At 43.6% G+C, this 19,478-nt stretch overlaps 1 protein-coding gene across 5 annotated transcripts in view; it reads left to right on the top strand.

The window, feature by feature from the left end:
• The first annotated feature begins 284 nt into the window (after positions 1 to 284).
• Positions 285 to 19,478, top strand: part of Reln (reelin) — a 437,778-nt gene continuing 418,584 nt past the window's right edge. For 2 of the 5 annotated variants that reach the window (XM_040735121.1, XM_040735125.1), the window contains exon 1: positions 286 to 774. In XM_040735121.1, the coding sequence (XP_040591055.1) occupies positions 549 to 774 (226 nt within the window). In that variant the 5' untranslated portion in view covers positions 286 to 548. Of the gene's footprint in view, positions 775 to 19,478 lie in introns of all 5 variants that reach the window. The other 3 variants (XM_040735124.1, XM_040735123.1, XM_040735122.1) reach the window with 2 other exon arrangements.

Below are 19,478 nucleotides of genomic sequence, written 5' to 3'. Positions count from 1 at the left end.
TCGCCTCCCCGGGCCGCCCGTCAGCCTGTCTGTCCATGGTGGCTTGTCGTTTTGCAGCGACAGGGCAGCCCTGTCCTTCCGCACCGAGCGAGCGGGACGTGGGAAGGGGACGCGTGTGCGCCGGGCGCTGCCCGAGGTGCGAGCGGAGCCCGAGGGGCGGGGACGGGCGCGGGGGCGGGGGCGCGGCGGGGACACGTGTGGCGGCGGCGGGCGGAGGGGGCGGCGCCCCGGGCTTTAAGAAGGTGTGGAGGGGGCGGGCGCTTTCCCAGGCCCGGCCGAGGGGCGTCGCGCACACACACACAGGCGGCGGCGCTCGGGGGGCGGACGACGAGCTCCCCGCGTCCCCGGCTCCGGCCCCGCGCTCTCGCTCCTGCGGCCCAAAGTAACTTCGGGAGCCGCGGTCTCCCGCCAACTTCCCCGCAGGCTCGGTAGCTCGGAGCCGCTCGGCTCGAGCCCGCGGCCGGCTCGCCCTCCCCGCGCGTGGCTCCTCCGTGCGGGTGGCTCCCAAACTGAATGAGAGAGCGCGCGGCGGCTCGGAGCGCGGCGGCATGGAGCGCGGCTGCTGGGCGCCGCGGACCCTGGTCCTGGCCATGCTGCTGCTGGCGACATTGAGGGCTCGCGCGGCCACCGGCTACTACCCGCGCTTCTCGCCCTTCTTTTTCCTGTGCACCCACCACGGGGAGCTGCAAGGGGATGGGGAGCAGGGCGAGGTGCTCATTTCCCTGCACATTGCGGGCAACCCCACCTACTACGTGCCGGGACAGGAATACCATGGTAGGTACCACGGCATCCCTACGCGCCACCCTGGCCCGCGAACGCATCTTTCTATTCTATCCCTTCTTCTCAGGGGCCAGCCAGCCGAGGACCGGGGCGAGCCCCTCCGCAACGGGGTGCGCTGCCCGGGGAGAGAGAACGAAGTTAGTGGAGAATGGAGTCCCGAGCTGGGGTTTCAACAGTCCCCTAACACATCTCAGAACGGACTGGCGCGTGTGTGACACGCCAGACAAGCCCCGGGCACCGCTGCCTCCCCCCCCCCCCCCCCCAGTTCCTGCAGCACCCGTGCGTCTTGTTTTCTTAACTCCAGTACTTGGATACAAGACTTTTGTCCCGTTCTGGGTCCCCACTGGTGGGTCCCCAGGTGGCGCTGGGGTTGTCACTGGGCTTTTCAGGCCAGCTGCCCGCAGATTGGAGCGCTCTTGTCGATGGATGGCTGTCCATGCTTCCCACCAGCCCAAAAGTTCCCGCTGCTCTGCAGCCCGGAGTCCCTTGCGATCTACTGTCTGGCAGCCCTCAAGAAACAGAGCTACTGTTTCTTTATTCTTTTAAGGGGTCGTTTAAAATACTAGAAATTGATAATTCTCTCATTCCCTTTCTGCTTTTAGCTTTGGTGCTTGCTGTGTTGTTGGCATTGTCTGGGTGGTACTTACTGAGACTGGTGTCTGCACAGCTTTAACTCCCTGGTAGGAAGCAGATCCCTCTCCAAAAGGATCATTATGCAGTCCTTCATCGAGGGTAAACATTATTCAAAAATAAAATTCAGCTACAGGAAGAGTAATTTAATGTAGTGCATATATATTTTTTTAGATCAAGTGGAGTGCGTGGGGGGAAAATATGTCTACTTTGTGTATTCATACTGGGACATCTTAAATAATGATAGAAACTATTAAATTGGAAGATTTCCACAAAATATTTATACTGAATGAAGTAGAAACTATTGTTGAGTGAACACATGCCATCCATAGATGCTGTCTCTAATAGGCTACAGGTGTTGACATAGCCGAAGGCGATCTCCAGGCAGCTGGCATTTTACATAGATTTGCATGTGAAACATTATAACAATATGCAAGAAGTTTTTGTTTCAGCGAAACCTTCTTATCTGCCCCCTAAACACTTAGTCTGAGTAAGTTCACACTAGATATTTAAAACAGTGCTTTCCCAACTTTCCTGTGGTGTGGCGGCAGCCTTGTCTGTGGAATTTTATGATTAATTTTAGAAAATTAGTTTCTGTAACTAGTCTTCTTAGTAAACGGGCTCTCCTTCTGAGAATATTTGGTGATTTTTCTGGGGTCATGGAAATCTTTGAAGTAGAAGGAACAGCCAGTAGGATAGCAACCCAGAGCTGGCCCACAGACTGACTGAGACTTGTCACTTGGTGTGACCCTTAGCAGAAGTGCGGGCTAAGACAGTGGTAGGTAAGGGAAGGCAGGCAGGCGGAAAAGGTGCCCAGGCAATGGGCGTCTCCGATGACAAAGCAGTGTTATCTCGAGCAATGCAGGCAGATCCTTTGTACAGTATCAGTCAAGAAAGCATAAATAAAGAGTACTCCATCCGTTACTTTTTGCTATGCAGTTAGCAGATGACCCTGTGCGTGATTGTGATCACATCACTAACCCTGGAAAGGGGTGAATGTGTTGCTTTAAAGTGGGCATTGTAGGAAACCAAAAAGGTGGAGAGATTTTATCATGTAACTTGAAAGGTCAAATTATTATAGAGAATAATTTCATTTTAAATTCCCATTAAAATTGTCTCAAAGTTTTAGATTTGGGCTCCAGGCCTTCTAAGTGTCTTTCCTATAAAATGCTCTACAGGTAGGAGAAATGCTTAAAACTGAAGTAATACTTATATATGTCTTTTAAATTTTAAACCTTTGGAAATGAAAACCGTAGGAAAGCATAATACGTTTGTGGTTGACTCATTTTGATGCATGTTGGAAACAGAAGGTCTTTTGGCAAAAAAGCTGCCCTCTGTGAAGAAATCTGTAAAATACTGGCTTGAGAATTTCTTTCTAGGCTTCTAAATCTTTTAAATGCAGCACTCACATCAGGAAAAACATGAGTGTGCCATGGGTTTCCACTGAGATCAGCGATTTGGATGAAGGGCATGTGGATGGAGAGCTGGTGGTTGCCAGGCTTTTCCCCCAAAGACTTTGTTAGGGCAGAGCTGATGTGTAGAGCAGCACCCATCACACACCACTGATAAGGTTTCCGCTGTGCTCTGAGACTGTGGCAGCGTACAAGTAGTTCAAAATGACACATTCGTGCTTGGAGCATATTTAAAGGTTCTGTTGAGCATCTCTGATGAGACAAGGCAGTGATACAGCTGAAGAGGGTGAAGCCTACAGCAGGAAGGTCAAGATTTCTAACAGTAAGCAGTAAACATGTCTGTTTGAAGCAGTCGCAGCTTAGTTCGTAAGTTTCAGTCTCATAACACACAGGTGTCATCCAGTGTCTCCTTTCTCCTCTTCCTATATATTTTAAATTCTGTTATCTGAGACTCTTGATGGCATTGTTAGTCATGACAAACTAGGATGTCTTCTCATGAATACGCCACAATGGTTTAACAAAAAGGCACCACAGACTTCATGTTGGATTAGAAAGCTCTCAGAATTAGAGAGCTTTTGTTTTCTAGAATTTGTTTTTGGGGAGAGGACAAGTTCCAAAATATGTTTTTTTTTTCCTGTAGGAATTTGCAGCAGTTAGAAAAGGATGCGAGTCTAGGTGGTCTAGTCACATTGCCTTTTCTCCTCCCCGCCACGCCCAGCGATGCTGTTTCTTCTAGGGAGTAGCTCAGTTCTGTGAGGTGTGTGAAGGCTGAGTTGAATTCTGCACCCATTCTCCCCCTTGGTAATACCTCTTCCTCCCAAACACCCTTAGGTGCTTAACTACCATGTGTCTGTAACTCCTCTCACTGCTGTCCAGCCAGTTTATAGAGAATTGTAAATGTTAAAAATCTCACAGTTTTACTTAAGGCTTCAGAAAGCTATTCTCTTTCTTTTTGTTTGGGACAACTAATATCTCTGGGAAAATGGATAATACGCTTTGGGACAGAGAGCCTTTTAGATACATGTGAATTTATGTCAAATAAGAGCCTGCCCACCATATAACTGATATTATGCAACTACCATTGGGAAGAGGCCAGGCATTTTATAACAACACTGCATAGCAAAGCCAAGCATAGGTAAATGAGTCTGCCCCAATGCTTCGGATTTCAGAAGGCTGTTTGCCAGGTATGCAAACAGGCCAGAATCCCTGCTATTTCGGTATCATAGAGCAGAGGACATATTTCACCATCCCTGAGAAACAGGCTCAGAAATGCCAGCGGAAGGGAAAAACAACAGTGAGAACTTACCTGTCGTAGAATCAGATTGGTGGTGTGGCTGGTGTGAAATGGAAAGGGAGAATTACATTGCATTGTTTTTGACCCAGCAACACTATCAGTAGATTTGTGATTCCATATTTTTACTCCATCATTTTTTCACAAGTGATATTGTGGGGAAGGCAGGAGAATCAATTTCCTAATGCCCAACCCGAATGTTCCCTTTAAAAGGTATAATCAGGATGAAGTATTAGGGGTACTTTGTTATAATTAAAGTTACTACTTTTGTGGATATTTGTGCTCTGCAATCAACTGGTTGCTACTTAAAAAATTATCTTCAAAGAAAGCATAACACAGTGATCTTTCAAATACAGACATATATTTTGAAAACACATCCCAGACTTAACTCCTTTGAAGAGCATGATTTTATTACGTGAATGAAAGCAATTGTGGTTGCTAATGTCACTGCTATTGACTGGTGTACGCTTATTTTTCTTGTTGTGCTTTGGAAACTGGAATCAGCATGTGTTAACTGTCAAGCTCATTCATCACGTGCCATTTCTAGGTGGAATGCACCTGTGTCCTGTGCACGGCTGTCTGAGAACTGGGCATTCTGGAGCATTTGTTCCACTTGCCACACATTTTGTCTTACTCTCCACAATTTATTCCACACATCTCTTAGTCATATAGTTCATATTTTTTCTGAAATTGTTTAAATCTTGCTTTGTGAAATTACATTCTACGTGTTTTAGTTCCAATCTTAAGCTTTAAAAAAAACAGGTGTTTGGAATGATAATCTAAAACATCTCATTTGGGAGGAACTCTCGTTCATTCATAGCACCACAGTACTAGAAATTATTAGGATAATTCCCTTCATTTTTGTGAATGTTTATTTTGAATGACTATTTCATTTAGATGTTAAAAATAAAATATACTTGAACTGCATCGCTCCAATACAATTTTCTTTTTCTTTTTAAAAATATGGTTTATATTTAACAGGTATCTAAAGCAAGTATGAGTGGATTCCAAAGTTTTCATTGACTGATTTAGCTAAAAGAAAGCATTTAAAATGGTCCTTAAATTTCTTTTCACATTCTTGAGTTGACTTCATAGGATAATCTGTGAGCCTCATTAATTACATAGGAAAGATTACATATTAAGCTACAATTTTATTCTGATAATTTACAATGCTACTTTGAGCAATTATTAGTTATAATCAATTGTACTCATTATGTCTTCAATCTTTCCAAGTACAACTCTTTCCTTCAGAGAAGCGTCACATCTGAAATTCATGACTCGAGTGGCCAGTAATTTGTGAACATTTAATTTAAAACATTTTAAAAGTCCCTCATATCTTATAGAAGCAGAACGATTGGGCTTCTGTATACTCAGGAGAAGAAAGAGGTGTGCATGGACTGAATATGGTAAGGCCACTTTGAGCAGAGAGAAAAGGCTTAGGCTTATGTCACAGGACTGACATAAAGCATATAAAAATGAAACAAATGTATCTAAATTTTAATCTACATGGAAACATTAATCTGTCATCACTTGATTTTACAGTCATTAATGAAGTAACCAAACCAAAATATAATTTCAGTCTCATCCATTTTATGCAAAAAAAGTTGTAGAACACATTTTCATAAATTGGGGTTGAATTTAAAATACCAGAGTCCTGCTCAGAAGTTAAGGGTCCAGACTGCCCTTACAAAGAACCTGAGTTCAGTTCGCATCACCCACATCGGGGGCTTCTGACATCCCTGGCGTTTGGATGCACCTGTATATACTCACACACAGATACATAATTTAAAATAAAAAAGAATTCAAAAGCAAAGATTCTGCATGATTAAGAAAATCTACTTGTCGAGCATTCCCCATGAATCCATTTGTCTTTGGGAAGTAGCTTGGGGAACAGTCTTTGACTCTAGGTGCCCGCCATGCCCAGGTCATTGAAGGAAGACTTCCTTGAAGGCGTTGACTGCCATCAGTACTGGTTGATTCCCTTTAAAACTTGTGCATCTTGTAAACCGCATACATACCTTTCCCTTTAAGGTCAAACTGTGGTAGGATTAAATGATAGAATATAGTTTGAGGGTTACATGTATTAAAAGTACAGATGTTGGTCTGGGATACGAAGTTCAGAGTAGAGAACATTTGAAACTCCGGTTATCTTTTAATGCCAAGTCAGCTTTTTTTAGACAAACAAAGCTTTATCTGAAAATCCTATTGATTAAAGCACTGCTTTCAGTATGCTGAGATGGCAGAGACTTGAAATATCTCTGGTCATCGGTGGATACTACTGTCCACGAGCTGAGGGACTGCGGAGTCACAGCGTATGGATAAGTGCCCTGTCCTCTGTCCTGTCTAGTTCTGGTCAGATTCCCCACTTTCTCTTCAGTTTTCACGTGCCTCTCTTCTTCCCCCTGTGATAGCTTCCCGCTTTCCCTTTCTTCCTGCTTTTTCTCTTTCATAATTGTTTTTTAAATTCTCTTTGTCTTTTGCCTCTTCCAATTTCCCTTTATGACTGCTCCTTTTGCGTGCTCTAAGTATAGAGTGAGAGCTGTCATGACATTTACATCATGTGATATAGTCTCTGACTATTTGCAATAACTGAAGTGGGCATGTAGGTTTATATAATGCTACATTAGAATATCAAAGTTTATATTTTTATGGCATTCACTTGCCCATTATGACACAATGTTTTAAACTGCAGGTTATTTATTCCCAGGAGAAAAGTGAGTCTCTCTTACACTACAAAATCTCTGAGTTTGCAAGCCTACAGTTAAGTAATTCTGAGTTACCTGCTGGTCAACCTGCAGAATCTAAGGGGAAGGCGGATACCCTAGTACTGACTTACACCCCAGCCCTACCATGTCTCTAATGTAGGAGTAAGCCTAGTCATATTACAGAATTGCAGTCATTTTAAAAGTGTAGCAAGGACTCTGACACTTGGTAAGTGTGACTGATAGCAGTTTTGTCACCTGGCATGATTACTTTACATGAGATAAGCACAGCATATGTCTGCCCACTTTTATTTTGCCAATGTGTGGTACCACTTAAAGGAAATTCTAGATTGAGCATATTGAGGGTAGTCACAAAAGTCAAAAGGAAATCTACTTTTCATCAAACACATATAATGAGAAAGCGCTTCCTATCCCAAAGTAATTCATGACTTCCCTGCCATTATAAGGAAGCTAATAATATAGCTGTGATCCAACCAGAACTTTTTGTCGGTTTAGTTAATTCCTAACTAAAACCTTACTATTCCTGAATTATCTTTGTTAGTAGTTATAACACTCCAAAAATGTATGTGTTGCTTTGTGGTAGTCTAGGAAAGATGATAACATAAATACATCAGTTTAATCAAATTCAATTTTATAACCTTATATAAAATAATTAAAAAATGTTTCTGCTGAATTGGAGTAGAAAGATACTGATTTTAATAGTAGATCCAGAGTTGTTAGATCAAAGATTGACTGGAGAAAGAGTTCACAGAGGTCTGGAGGTAAATTGGATGGGTAGTATGTTTACAGTTAAAAAAAACTGCTAGTCAGGGAGGCATTGACTCTCACATCGCTGTGACAAGCCTGACACTGATGACAAGTGACTGTTAGGTTGTGGGGAAGTATGGTTAGATGGTCACAGGGGCAGATTACACGATTTAGCAGTCTCTTAACCCAGCTCTTGTCAGGAGGTCTAGTTGCTATCGACTTCTCTGGACTGTTGGAGGAAGAGAGCCCTGATTTTAGATGCTGTGGTCCTCACTCGGTGGTTCACAGTTACTGTTTTCGCGAGAACGCCCTTTTGTGTTGTCCAGGTGAACTCTGTGTCCAGTCAAACGTGTCTTCCAGGCCTGCTGTAGCCCGGTCTAATTCACTGACTCTGGGAAGTGCCTGATAGAGTTGGTGAAGGGAGACTCTAGCTCGCCGCAATCGAGCCAGCCCTGACGTAACGCTTAGATTTCTAGTGTTGTCAAGATTCTTCTTCTTTTATGTCAGGTGTGCGTCTCGAGTGTCCTGATCCTCCCTGAGAATTACTTTCGGTAACTTCATGGAACAGCATGCTTTCAGAAAATCCCGTAAACTATGCCATTTCTGCGGGTTTAAAAGACTACATTTTATGATAATGTCACGTTCACACTTTGGGAAAGTAACCTCTGCTTGACCCCCAACTTGTGGAATTTCTTATATACCAATACTTTATGATGTTGGGTTCTTTCACTGATCTATTTCCCGGCATTCCTGCCTCTCTAAAGGGCAGTGTCACCATATGTAATTCCTGTTGACATTTAAAACATAGTAGATGTATGACATGGCTGTAAGTGTGAGCTCTGCCCCAACTTTAACCTTGTTTGTTATGGCTGGCTCGGCCTCTAGGACCAAATCCAAGCCTATCATTTCTCTGGCTCGTTCCACATTGTCAGAGGAAACAGGCCTGCCTTACCTTCAGGAACATGCAGTCTCCCATTTGGTTCAGGCACCTTGGCTGTGAGTGCTGACATGTCCTCCAATCAGATTCCGTTCTTTTCACACTTGCATTCCCTGCACAAACACTTCCTGCATTTTCATTCTGCAAAACATGATCTATGTTGTGTCCACTGGCTGTGTTGGGAACTATAAGGAAACTAGTTGGTTCTCAGTTCCTAGGAAAAATAAAAAAGAATTGTGGGTGTGGCTGAAGAGATGGCTCAGCAATGAGGAGCTCACGGCACCTGGAGTTCAGCTTTCATCACTTCCATCTTAACTGCTCAGAACTGAGTGTGACCCAGGCTCCAGGGGCTAGCACACTTCCGGTCTCTGTGGTCACGCATACTCTTGACTAGGGTGCATATACTCACGCAAGAAACATTTAACACATATACACAATTAAAAATAAAATCAATATTTAAAAAAGAAAAGTGATTTCTGTTCCCATTCCAGGCACTGATACTATCTGGAAAAAAAAAGAACTCAAACTTTTGAATAATTAACAACACTAAAAATAACAGAACTTATAGTAACAATATTAATAATATAATACAACATAAACACTGATAATAACAATAGCAGTTAATATGTGCCAGATACCCATCTAAATGCCTTATGTATATTGAGTCATGTAATTTTACCATAGCGTCTTATTATAGATCCCTTTTGTGGATGTAGAAACTGAGTTACTGAGGAGTAAGTATTTTGTGTATGATTTAAATGCTATTATTGATAGTTCTTAGTCCATTTTGCCCTAGAGCCTATACCTTTATGCATTTAATTTTAGAAATGATATTTATTTTATGAAAAGAAAAATAACATAAATGATTAAAGTCATTTCAAGAAATAGAAAACAAAGAATTGGAAACAAAGTTTGTTACGTTAAAGTTAATGAATAAAGATTGCAAAATCAAAGCAGGAAACCGACATCCTTGTTAAACAGGCCGCACGGAAATTGTCCTCCAGTACAGCACAAGGAAAAATTCCTGCTGGTACCCGTGGCCCAAAGAGTTAACAGGCCTTCAAAATGTGCTTATGCAGCTTTTTGTTTACATTTATTTTTAACACTTTGGAAATGGGACTTTTAGTGAGACATTTTAACAAGTAGGAGTATTTCTTTTTCTGCTTCACTCATAGGATCTGAATACCTAAAGAAATTAAAAATGTAGATGGGGACAGGCATTAAGCAGATCTTGGTTGGAATTTATTTGTGGTACAGTCCCTTCTTTAGGAAGTTGTGTTGTGTGTTTCCACCTGTAGCGGACCGAGTGGCATGCCACACATTGGAGTCCTTGCTAGCAGCACAGCTGATGCTGATTCCACAGTGACAGCCTTCCATTCAAAGTCCAGATCACGGGCAGACAGAAAAGGCAGTGTACCTAACTTTGTAATTATTTTTCACACACAGATCTCTTTATCCTTGCCTCTAAAAGTTTCACCTCCTGACATGAAGGCAGAGTTCAACCCCAAACTAGGGGGTTGTGGCAGGGGGTGGGGGACCACAAGGCTGTCTGCTGGTGACCAGGATCAGTCCCAGACTTAGACTTCCATTAGTATGCAAATATTGTGGCCACCTCTGCTGGTGGTTTATCTCAAGGTTTGACATCAGGCCTTAGGTCACAGGGTGGAGGGCTGATTCTGTCCTGGGACCCCTCTTGTGGAACACACAGGTGGTCGGAGGGCCTGAGGTCCATTCCTGTGTTCCCCAGGAGAGAAAAAATTACCTCATTCAACTTCAACGTCTCTGTAATAGCCTTTATTAAAATGCCATAAAGACATGGAAATGTTCTGTGTATAGGTGTCTTTTCTCAAGCCTGACAAATTAGCTTATGCCTCCTTCTGGCATTTTCTGATGACTCTCCCTGAGAGGCAGCTCAGTAGGTCAGTCCATGAGCTTCCTGGTAGTCGGGGAAGGAGGTCACAGCAAGGCTTCAATAAGACTGGCTTATTCCAGACTGTTGACACACTCTCAGACAGGCATTTTGCTGTGAAGTGTTTTAAACATGTAGGAAACTACAGTAAATGAAACATCCAAAATTGGTATCACTAATGAGTACCCAGAGGGTAGCCATCTGTATTTGTGGAAATAAAATACCAATACGGCTGACAGCAAACTCCTCACAATGGTTAAATTGCTCGGTGCCCATAGAGTTGATTCGTCCAGGTTAGTTCTGCTCTCCTCTGATCACTCCATCCCAGCCAACCTGTCATTCCCAAGGGTTTCTAGAGCATGATGAGCAGCTTGGAAACCCTGCCAACACGTGGGAGCAGGAAATCTTGAACAAGGTGCTGGATCTGTTGGCAATTTGTAGAAACAACCAGCAATGGAAAATGTTCAACCTTGTAAAAAATTATCTAGTTGTTTATAGTGTTGAATGCTGTAGTATTCAGCATTTTTTTTTACCGATATGATAATACATCTAGACTTTCCTTGTGCATCTAGCCTAACTTAAAACGTTGTGGCTTTTATCAGCTACCATAGGGAGGAAAGGATGCCAGACTGGTCTACCAGAAGCAGAGATCAACTATGGCTAGCGTGAATGAAAATTAGCAAACGGAAGTGGATGGTGTTTGGAAGGAAAACAAATGCCATACTTGGAAATCATGATGCTGTATCGGGTCAGATGGGGTGCGCTGATGAAGGCCTCCTGCTGAGGCAGCCAGCAGGGCAGACTTCTCACAGTGGATGTGAGCCTTCTCCACCCTCTGACTGCCATTGAATTTTACATTAATTTCCTCAGATCACAAACCACAGTGGCTTCCCTGGGGGCAGGACTGAGGTGTCCCCTTGCCGTACCTATGGACCTAGCCTAAAGGTAATTTAGCTGCTTTTGCCGTTTTGTGACACTGTCTGAGTCTCTTGAAGGTTCACTGCACAGTTCAGATTGCCCATCTTCTCACGGGATCCTGGCTTCCTTCTGCTGACTTTTCCCCTAGACCACCAGAGGTCTTGCTCTTGTGTTCCCGGGGAGTCTAAAAGCGTTCGGGAGTGCACATCTCTCTGCCTTCAGCATTAGGATCAGAAACCAACCTCTGCGTTCACTGGGAAAAGACAAACGGTTTCTCTCAGGACCAAAGCAGAACTTGTCACCGTGGGTCCCCGCCCCCCCCTTTCCTCGACTCTTCCTCAATGAGCTTCTGAGATGCCACAGGCTCTGCCTTCCTTTCTGCCTCTCTGACTGCAGTGTCTGGGGACCAGGATTCTCTTTTCTGCTTTCTCTTTTTATCTTCCCACTCTCCCCAGGATGTCATCTCTCCTAGTGCTTTAAGTCCCATCCACACACTGTTAACTCCAAATAAGTCCTCTGCCTACTGCTTGTTACTGCGACTTAATGTCTGCACGTGGCTGTCTGCCAGAGCTTCCAGCCCCTCTGTGCCGTGACATCCCTTCACAGGTCCGTCTGGAGTCCCCCAGCTGTCCCTGAGTCGAGTCTGCCCTGGCCGCCGCATCTGGCCACACAGCAGCTTCCTCTCGCCCTCCTCGTCTCTGGCTCGTGCTTGATTGGGCTTCGGCCTCAGACAGCCTAGACCTTTGCCATCTTACCCAGCATTCCACTCACGGTGTCATCCTCACTAGCAACGTTTGAATAATACGTTGTAAGGTAATTTCATTTGTGTCTTTTGTTTCGTCTGTCCCCTAGAGAGAAAGATAAAGATGCCCTTGCCATGACATGACCTAAGGACTTGCAGTTCTGTTTAGCAGGACACCTCGGGATGACCTCCTGTGTTCTTCCTAATTCCAGTCTAGTCAGCTATCACCCCGGTGGGACCTCCCTGACCACACTGCTTAAAGCTGTCGTCCTTCTTCCCGGCGCCCATGTTTCCATTGGCAGCTCTATTTCTCCGTGTGTAGTGCCAGACATGTCGGTGAACAGAAGTCATGTGGGGGATTCCTTTAAGAGCTGTAATTGCCAGTGACAATTCCAAAACAGTAATTTCAAAGATCTTTTGTGAAGATGGATTTGGATGTCCAGTTTCTGCTTTGGCTGTTGGAATGGGCAGTAACAATGTTTAACACAGTTGAAAAGCTCATTTCCACTTTCCCACCCTCCGAACTACAACGTTCTCATGACTTCCATGAGACTATGCAAGTCTATTTATAGAAGGCTTTGGATTGGCTTCACTTTAACTATATGTTATCATATCCCAAAAGTTCTCATAGCAATTAGTATCTATAATTATTAATAGAAACTATAATGGATTTTAAGTCCTTGTTCCCAGAAGCTTCTCAGTGCTGTGCCATAAATAAATCTGAAGGAATCTTGATGAATGGGTAGATAGTTTTTATTTAAATTTTCATCTGAATGGGAATAAATAATGGGAAGTGGACTGAAATAGTTTTAACTGATATGCAGCAACCTTATGTAAAACTCATAAAATAACAACCTAGAAGTTGTGCCAAAGGCTCACCTTCTAAGAAAAGTCCTCTCAACTGGACATAATTGACTAGAGTGAAGCAGCTGAGATGGGTGAGTTAGTACCTTGGTCCCTAAGCTATGTGGCTTTGGGCCAGTGACCTTTGCCGTATCTATTAAATCCTTTGCTTATTTTTTCATTTTAAGAAATTGTTTGACAGTTTCATACATTTCCATGATGAATTTTAGCTGATTTCACCTCTCTTTTCCATCCTACTCCTATGAAAATATCTAACAAGTCACACTCCAGCTTTAATCTACCCCACTGTGTGTGTGTGTGTGTGAGAGAGAAACAGAGATAGAGACAGAGACAGACACACGCATACACACAGAGATAGACACAGAGAAACAGACACACGCATGCACACAGAGATAGACATACAGAGACAGACACACGCATGCACACAGAGACAGACACACACATGCACACAGAGATAGACACAGAAACACACACGCATGCACACAGAGATAGACACACATAGACACACGCATGCACACACAGATAGACATACACAGAGACACACACATGCACACAGAGATAGACATACAGAGACGACACATGCACACAGAGACAGACACACACATGCACACAGAGATAGACACACACAGAGACATGCATGCACACAGAGATAGACATACACAGATACACAGACACACGCATGCACACAGAGATAGACACACACAGACACACGCATGCACACAGAGATAGACACACACAGACACACGCATGCACACAGGTAGACACACAGACAGACATACACACGCATGCACACAGAGATAGACATACACTGAGACACAGACACACACATGCACACAGAGACAGACATACAGAGACATACACACACATGCACACAGAGATAGACATACACAGAGACACAGACACACACATGCACACAGAGATAGACACAGAGACACACGCATGCACACAGAGACAGACACACGCATGCACACAGAGATAGACACACACAGAGACACACGCATGCACACAGAGACAGACACACACAGAGACACACACATGCACACAGAGACAGACATACAGAGACAGACACACATGAACACAGAGATAGACACACACACACAGAGACAGACACACGCATGCACACAGAGATAGACATACATAGAGACAGACACACACATGCACACAGAGATAGACACAGAGACACACGCATGCACACAGAGACAGACACACGCATGCACACAGAGATAGACACACACAGAGACACACGCATGCACACAGAGACAGACACACACAGAGACACACACATGCACACAGAGACAGACATACAGAGACAGACACACATGAACACAGAGATAGACACACACACACAGAGACAGACACACGCATGCACACAGAGATAGACATACACAGAGACAGACACACACATGCACACAGAGATAGACACACAGAAACACACGCATGCACACAGAGATAGACACACACAGACACACGCATGCACACAGAGATAGACACACACAGACACACGCATGCACACAGAGGTAGACACACACACAGACATACACACGCATGCACACAGAGATAGACACACAGAGACACACATGCACACAGAGATAGACACACACAGACACACACATGCACAGAGAGATAGACATACACAGAGACAGACACACGCAGGGGGAGACAGAGACAGAGAAAGACAGACAGAGACAGAGTCAGTGAGCTTAGTTTCTTGCTTATGTGTGGGTTATTTTCTGGACCAAGGGCTATACCACTGAAGAAAATGTCACACCTCTCCCAACTGTCATTATTATCTGCTTCAGGGGCAGGGATGGGGCCTTATGAGCTTCTCTTCTACCATACCTGTAAGTATTGATTTTAATAACTTGCTGGTAATGTTATTAATCCTTTGTGATGTATTCTGTATTTCCCCAGTTTTCCTATATGGATTTATTTTTATATAATAAAGGAACATGGATTTGTCTTATATATGTTTCTGCTTAGACAGGATAATAGATGTATATTGTTGATTCATAAATGTTGGACTCATAGTCAAAGGCACAGTGACTCAGCCTGAATGTGCTATCTCTGCAGTGTATCACTGCCTTGCTGTTCTTAGAACACCGGGCAGAGCTACGCACTGGCTTGGGCGGCCAATTACACATTGAAATCATCAAAGAATCCCCCAGGAGAAAAGTGGTAGCAGAAAGATTGTGAAAAGGACACTTGTTTCCTGTTTTGTAATCCTTATAACATTGAAGGCAGAGCCCTTCTGTTTACTGTGTTGGAAATGAATGTTCTGTGTTTTGCACAAAGAAGCACCCAAATGAAACAAAAGGCAGCACAGTTGCCCTCTGCAAGAGGCTGAGCGGCCGCCCACTCGTAGCTAGCAAGCTCGCTGGGACAGGAAGTTCGCTTAGGTTGTCTTCTAACACAGGTGGTGGCTGGATATCCCACTGATGGGAGTTGGAGCTCAATCTCTCATTTGGCTACTTAATAATTGCTGTGAACGAAATGAAGGAAAGGGGAAGAGGCCAGCAGCCCCTGGTCAGCAGATTTGGGGAATGCAGCAGGACCTTTGTATAAACAAAGCTTTACCAGGTTTGGGGGAGAGGGCTTAAAAGACTTAAGTGCCTTTACATAAAGTTTTTCAAGGTAGGGGAGATAATGGGATATTGGCCCTCAACTACCAGCCACCTTTGGTAGATAGAAGCTTCTCACAATTGTGTGTGAGTTAAAGGAAGAGGCAGCTTTGCTTGACCTCAGTTGGGAACTTGTGTGTTGGGACCTCAACTTTATTTCGCCTACAGATGACTAAAAAAGGAGCATGGGATTTGATCTTGGAATTCTAAGTAAATGGGCAAACTAGGAGCTTGTTCACAAGAATGGACTGTACATACTGCTGGGGAAATTACATAGCCCTATTCGTCTTCCTTACAAGTGACAAGCTCTCCTCCTCCTCCTCCTCCTCCTCCTGTATATGTGAAGTGTCACAGTGAGATGGTGGCAAATGAGGCCATGGGTAAAAAGGAGTTCTTAGTTGGCCTGCATAATAAAAGCCCGGAATCAGATTTAGAGGAAAATGCTTTCGAGACATCAGAGAGAAGAAGGAGCAAGCTACAGTCACACCTCACCTCCTTAGCATCTCAGCGGACAAGAGAGCGAGTTCCTGTTCTTCCCACTTACATCCTCTCTCTACCCAACCATCTCACTTCCTGTTTCTGCCCAGCCGTCTCACTTCCTGCCTGTCTGTACAGACCTCCAGACTTCTATGGTTAGCTAGTGGCAAGCTCCATTCTCTGACCTTCAGACAGGCTTTATCTGTACAAGCAAGATATCACCATAGTCATGTGTGTTGTAGTGACTTCATTTTGGCCTTGGGTTTTCTGACTTCAGTTTTTATGAAGACTACCAAAAGGTTCTCATATCCTTTCTCCTATTTTTTCAGAGAACCTAACTTAATAGCATATAAATACAAAAATATTTAATATCAATAAAATAAAATATCTAAAATAAATATTTTACTAACATTAATTATACATATAAAGGGGGTCATTGTAGTTTCATACATGTATTTAATGGGTAATGTGTTTTGACCTTATTTACCTTTTTCTGTCCCCTTCTTTCCCACTGATCTCCTTTGTCCTCCCAACTAATCCTTCTTTTATTTTCATGTGTTTGATTTTGTGTCTGTGTGACCTCGTGAGTTTGATTAGGGTTGATTACATGAGCAGGGTGATGTTTATTTACGGGGGTATGGACATTTTACCTGTATGACAGAAAAAAATGTCTCACACTCCCTAAGCCATTACGAACTGCTAATAGATCTTCACGGAGGGGTCTCATGAGTCCTTCCCTACTCCCAAGTAGCTTGTTGACATCACCCTGTCTTACACAAGTCTTGTGCAGACAATGCCAGCTGCCGTGCCCAAGAGACAGCATTCCACAACACCTATTTCTCTGGTGCATATATATGGTTTTTTGAGACAGGATTTCTCTATGTAACAGCTCTGGCTGTCCTGGAACTCACTCTGTGGAACAGGCTGGCCTGGAACTCACAGAGTTCCTGTCTCTGCCTCCCGAGTGCTGGGATTAAAGGCATGGATGGCTCTTACATTCTTTTGTAAAATTCATTTGTTTTATTTGTGTGGGTATTTTGTAAATGTATGAATACCACTTGCCTGCAGTGCTCATGGAGGCCAGAAGAGGACTTCATAGCTCCTAGAATTACAGATGGTTGTGAGCTGTCATGTGAACCTGGGAATTAAACGTGGGTCATTGGCTGAGCAACCAGTGCTCTTAACCACTGAGCCTTCTCTCCCATGTCTGGCTCTTACAGTCTTTCTGTCTGTGATGTCCCTGAGGGACACGGCATAAGTGTCCATTAGGACTGCGTGCTTGGCACATAGTCTTCAGTAAGCACTGCCTACTACAGGACAGACTTCTCTGACCAGAACTGACAGAAAGTAAATTCATAGAAGGCAGTTTGAGGGCACACATCTGTCTAGTCAAACAGCGTAGTTTTCGTGCTGCGGGTAGCAGGAGCTACTGACAGTCTGTTTGCTGGAGAACTGTGCCCTGAAAACCGGGTTTTAGTTTCCCACTAAAGAAAAGTCCTGGTCCGTCTTAGGAGGCTGATGAGTGAAGCGAGTTAGAGCTGCTTTAGAAAGTGCAGTGGAGTGGTGGGTCTCTACATAATGCCCCACTCCGGACCTCAGGAAGGGGTAATCTGCACAGGTGCACTGGGGTGATGAGATCTAGAGAAGGAAGAGCAGAGCCTGGACTACTGGTCACAGCAGCGGAGGCGGGCTGTGAAAGAGAAGGCTTTGCATTTGGTTCAGGTGTGCTGGGACTCTGCTCTGGCACACTGTGCCTAGTTATCTGTGAGCAGCACCATCTCCTAGTGTGAGTGGAGCATGTCCATTCCACACGTGTGCTCAGTAAGGGAACTGTTGCCAGAACACTCCCGACAAGGTAGCTCTGACACTCCCCGACACGGCACTGATTTGGGTTTGGTCTCTTGGATGAGGGGATAGATGAGACTCCAGGTAGAAGGAGAGGGAGTTTAGAGGAACAACAGTCGTGGAAACACATGAAGGTTTGCTTGCGGGAAGGCTTTGGCTTCATTGCTGTATTGTTTCCTGGGGGGAAAGATGTGTAAGTTGCTGTAGGACAGCCAGTTAAAAATGGGTGATTTCTTTTGTTCATTTAGTGTCTGCATTTAGGAAATGAAGGAGGACAAGGAACCTGGTTTCTGGACATTTACAGTTGCCAGCATTTTTCCAGTATATTTGCCTCTAAAGCTGGCTAACTGGCTTGGTAGTAAAAAACACAACCATAACATCCTAGCCATCCATCTGGGTGGTGCAAAACAACCACTGTACCCTCGCCACTCAGCATAAAACACCATGATGCCTTCTTAAGGTTTATGTTATATCCTTGATGTTATAGTCTGTACAAAGGTTAGTTGTTCTTCACAAGTTCTCAGGGTAAGACTTTAAGGTGATAGAAATAATTCAAAGAGTAGGAAAAGAACAAAGAATTCAGTATGGCTAAGTTCTTACTATACCCTTATTTAAACACTTTAGAATTTTTTATTTAGGGATAGAAAATGAAATCTTTTCCAAATATTAAACACTGTTGACACAAATGCTCTAGATTTCCAGATTTAATTGAAACAAAGGACTTTGCTGACTCAAGGATTGCACTGATCCAAGCAGCTAATCATGGAAACTTATAAATAAATTGGTTATCACTACTGATATTGACATTAATTTTCTGTGCCCAATGGCCTTTTAGAATAGACTCTTAGCTTCTAAGATACAAAGGTTCCAAGGACTCAAATACATCACTCACATTTAAGCCATACAAAGTGATGGTTTTATTATATAGTTTCCATTGGAAAACCATGGTTTTATGAGTGTGATGCTATAACATCCTGGCTTATTTATTCAAATTGTCATTTTAAAAGGCCACACAATAATGTATTTTCTACCGTGTATGTTGATGAAATTGCTCAGGGCAACCATTTCCTTCTTGAGGACAAAGGCACTTCATTTGTTTTGAGTTCTGAGTCCTTCTCGCTCGTTAAGATGTATTAATGCATTCCCTTTCTTTTGTGTGCTTGTGCTATGGATGGATTATGAACACCACTTTTTAAAATCTATATTATTTTGATTTAAAAATACATGTCATAATGTTTGAAAAATCTTGGCTCCAAGGTATGCAAAAGAAACAAAGGTTCTCTAGCCACAAGTTTATTTAGCACATTGAATTCCCATGAAAATGTGTTTGAAGCAACACTTCTTTATATAATATAGTGTCTTGCAGTTTTCAAGTATTGTTTTGTAGAAATCAATGTATAAGGTAGCAATAATGTCTGTGCACCTGTGTATATGTGAGGGGTGTGTGTGTGTGTGTGTTGTGTGTGTGTGTGTGTGTGTGTTCTTGTGTGTAGATAGGCAGGTGGAAGCCCAAGAACATAGGGTGTCTTCCTTTATTGCTTTCCTTACATCTTGAGATAGGTTCTCTTTCTAAACTGGGAGGATG

Source organism: Mesocricetus auratus, unplaced genomic scaffold (genome assembly GCF_017639785.1).
Source record: "Mesocricetus auratus isolate SY011 unplaced genomic scaffold, BCM_Maur_2.0 Super-Scaffold_100043, whole genome shotgun sequence".
NCBI lineage: Eukaryota > Metazoa > Chordata > Mammalia > Rodentia > Cricetidae > Mesocricetus > Mesocricetus auratus.
The sequence above is the reverse complement of the archived record's forward strand: the minus strand, read 5'-3'. Positions and strand labels throughout refer to the sequence as shown.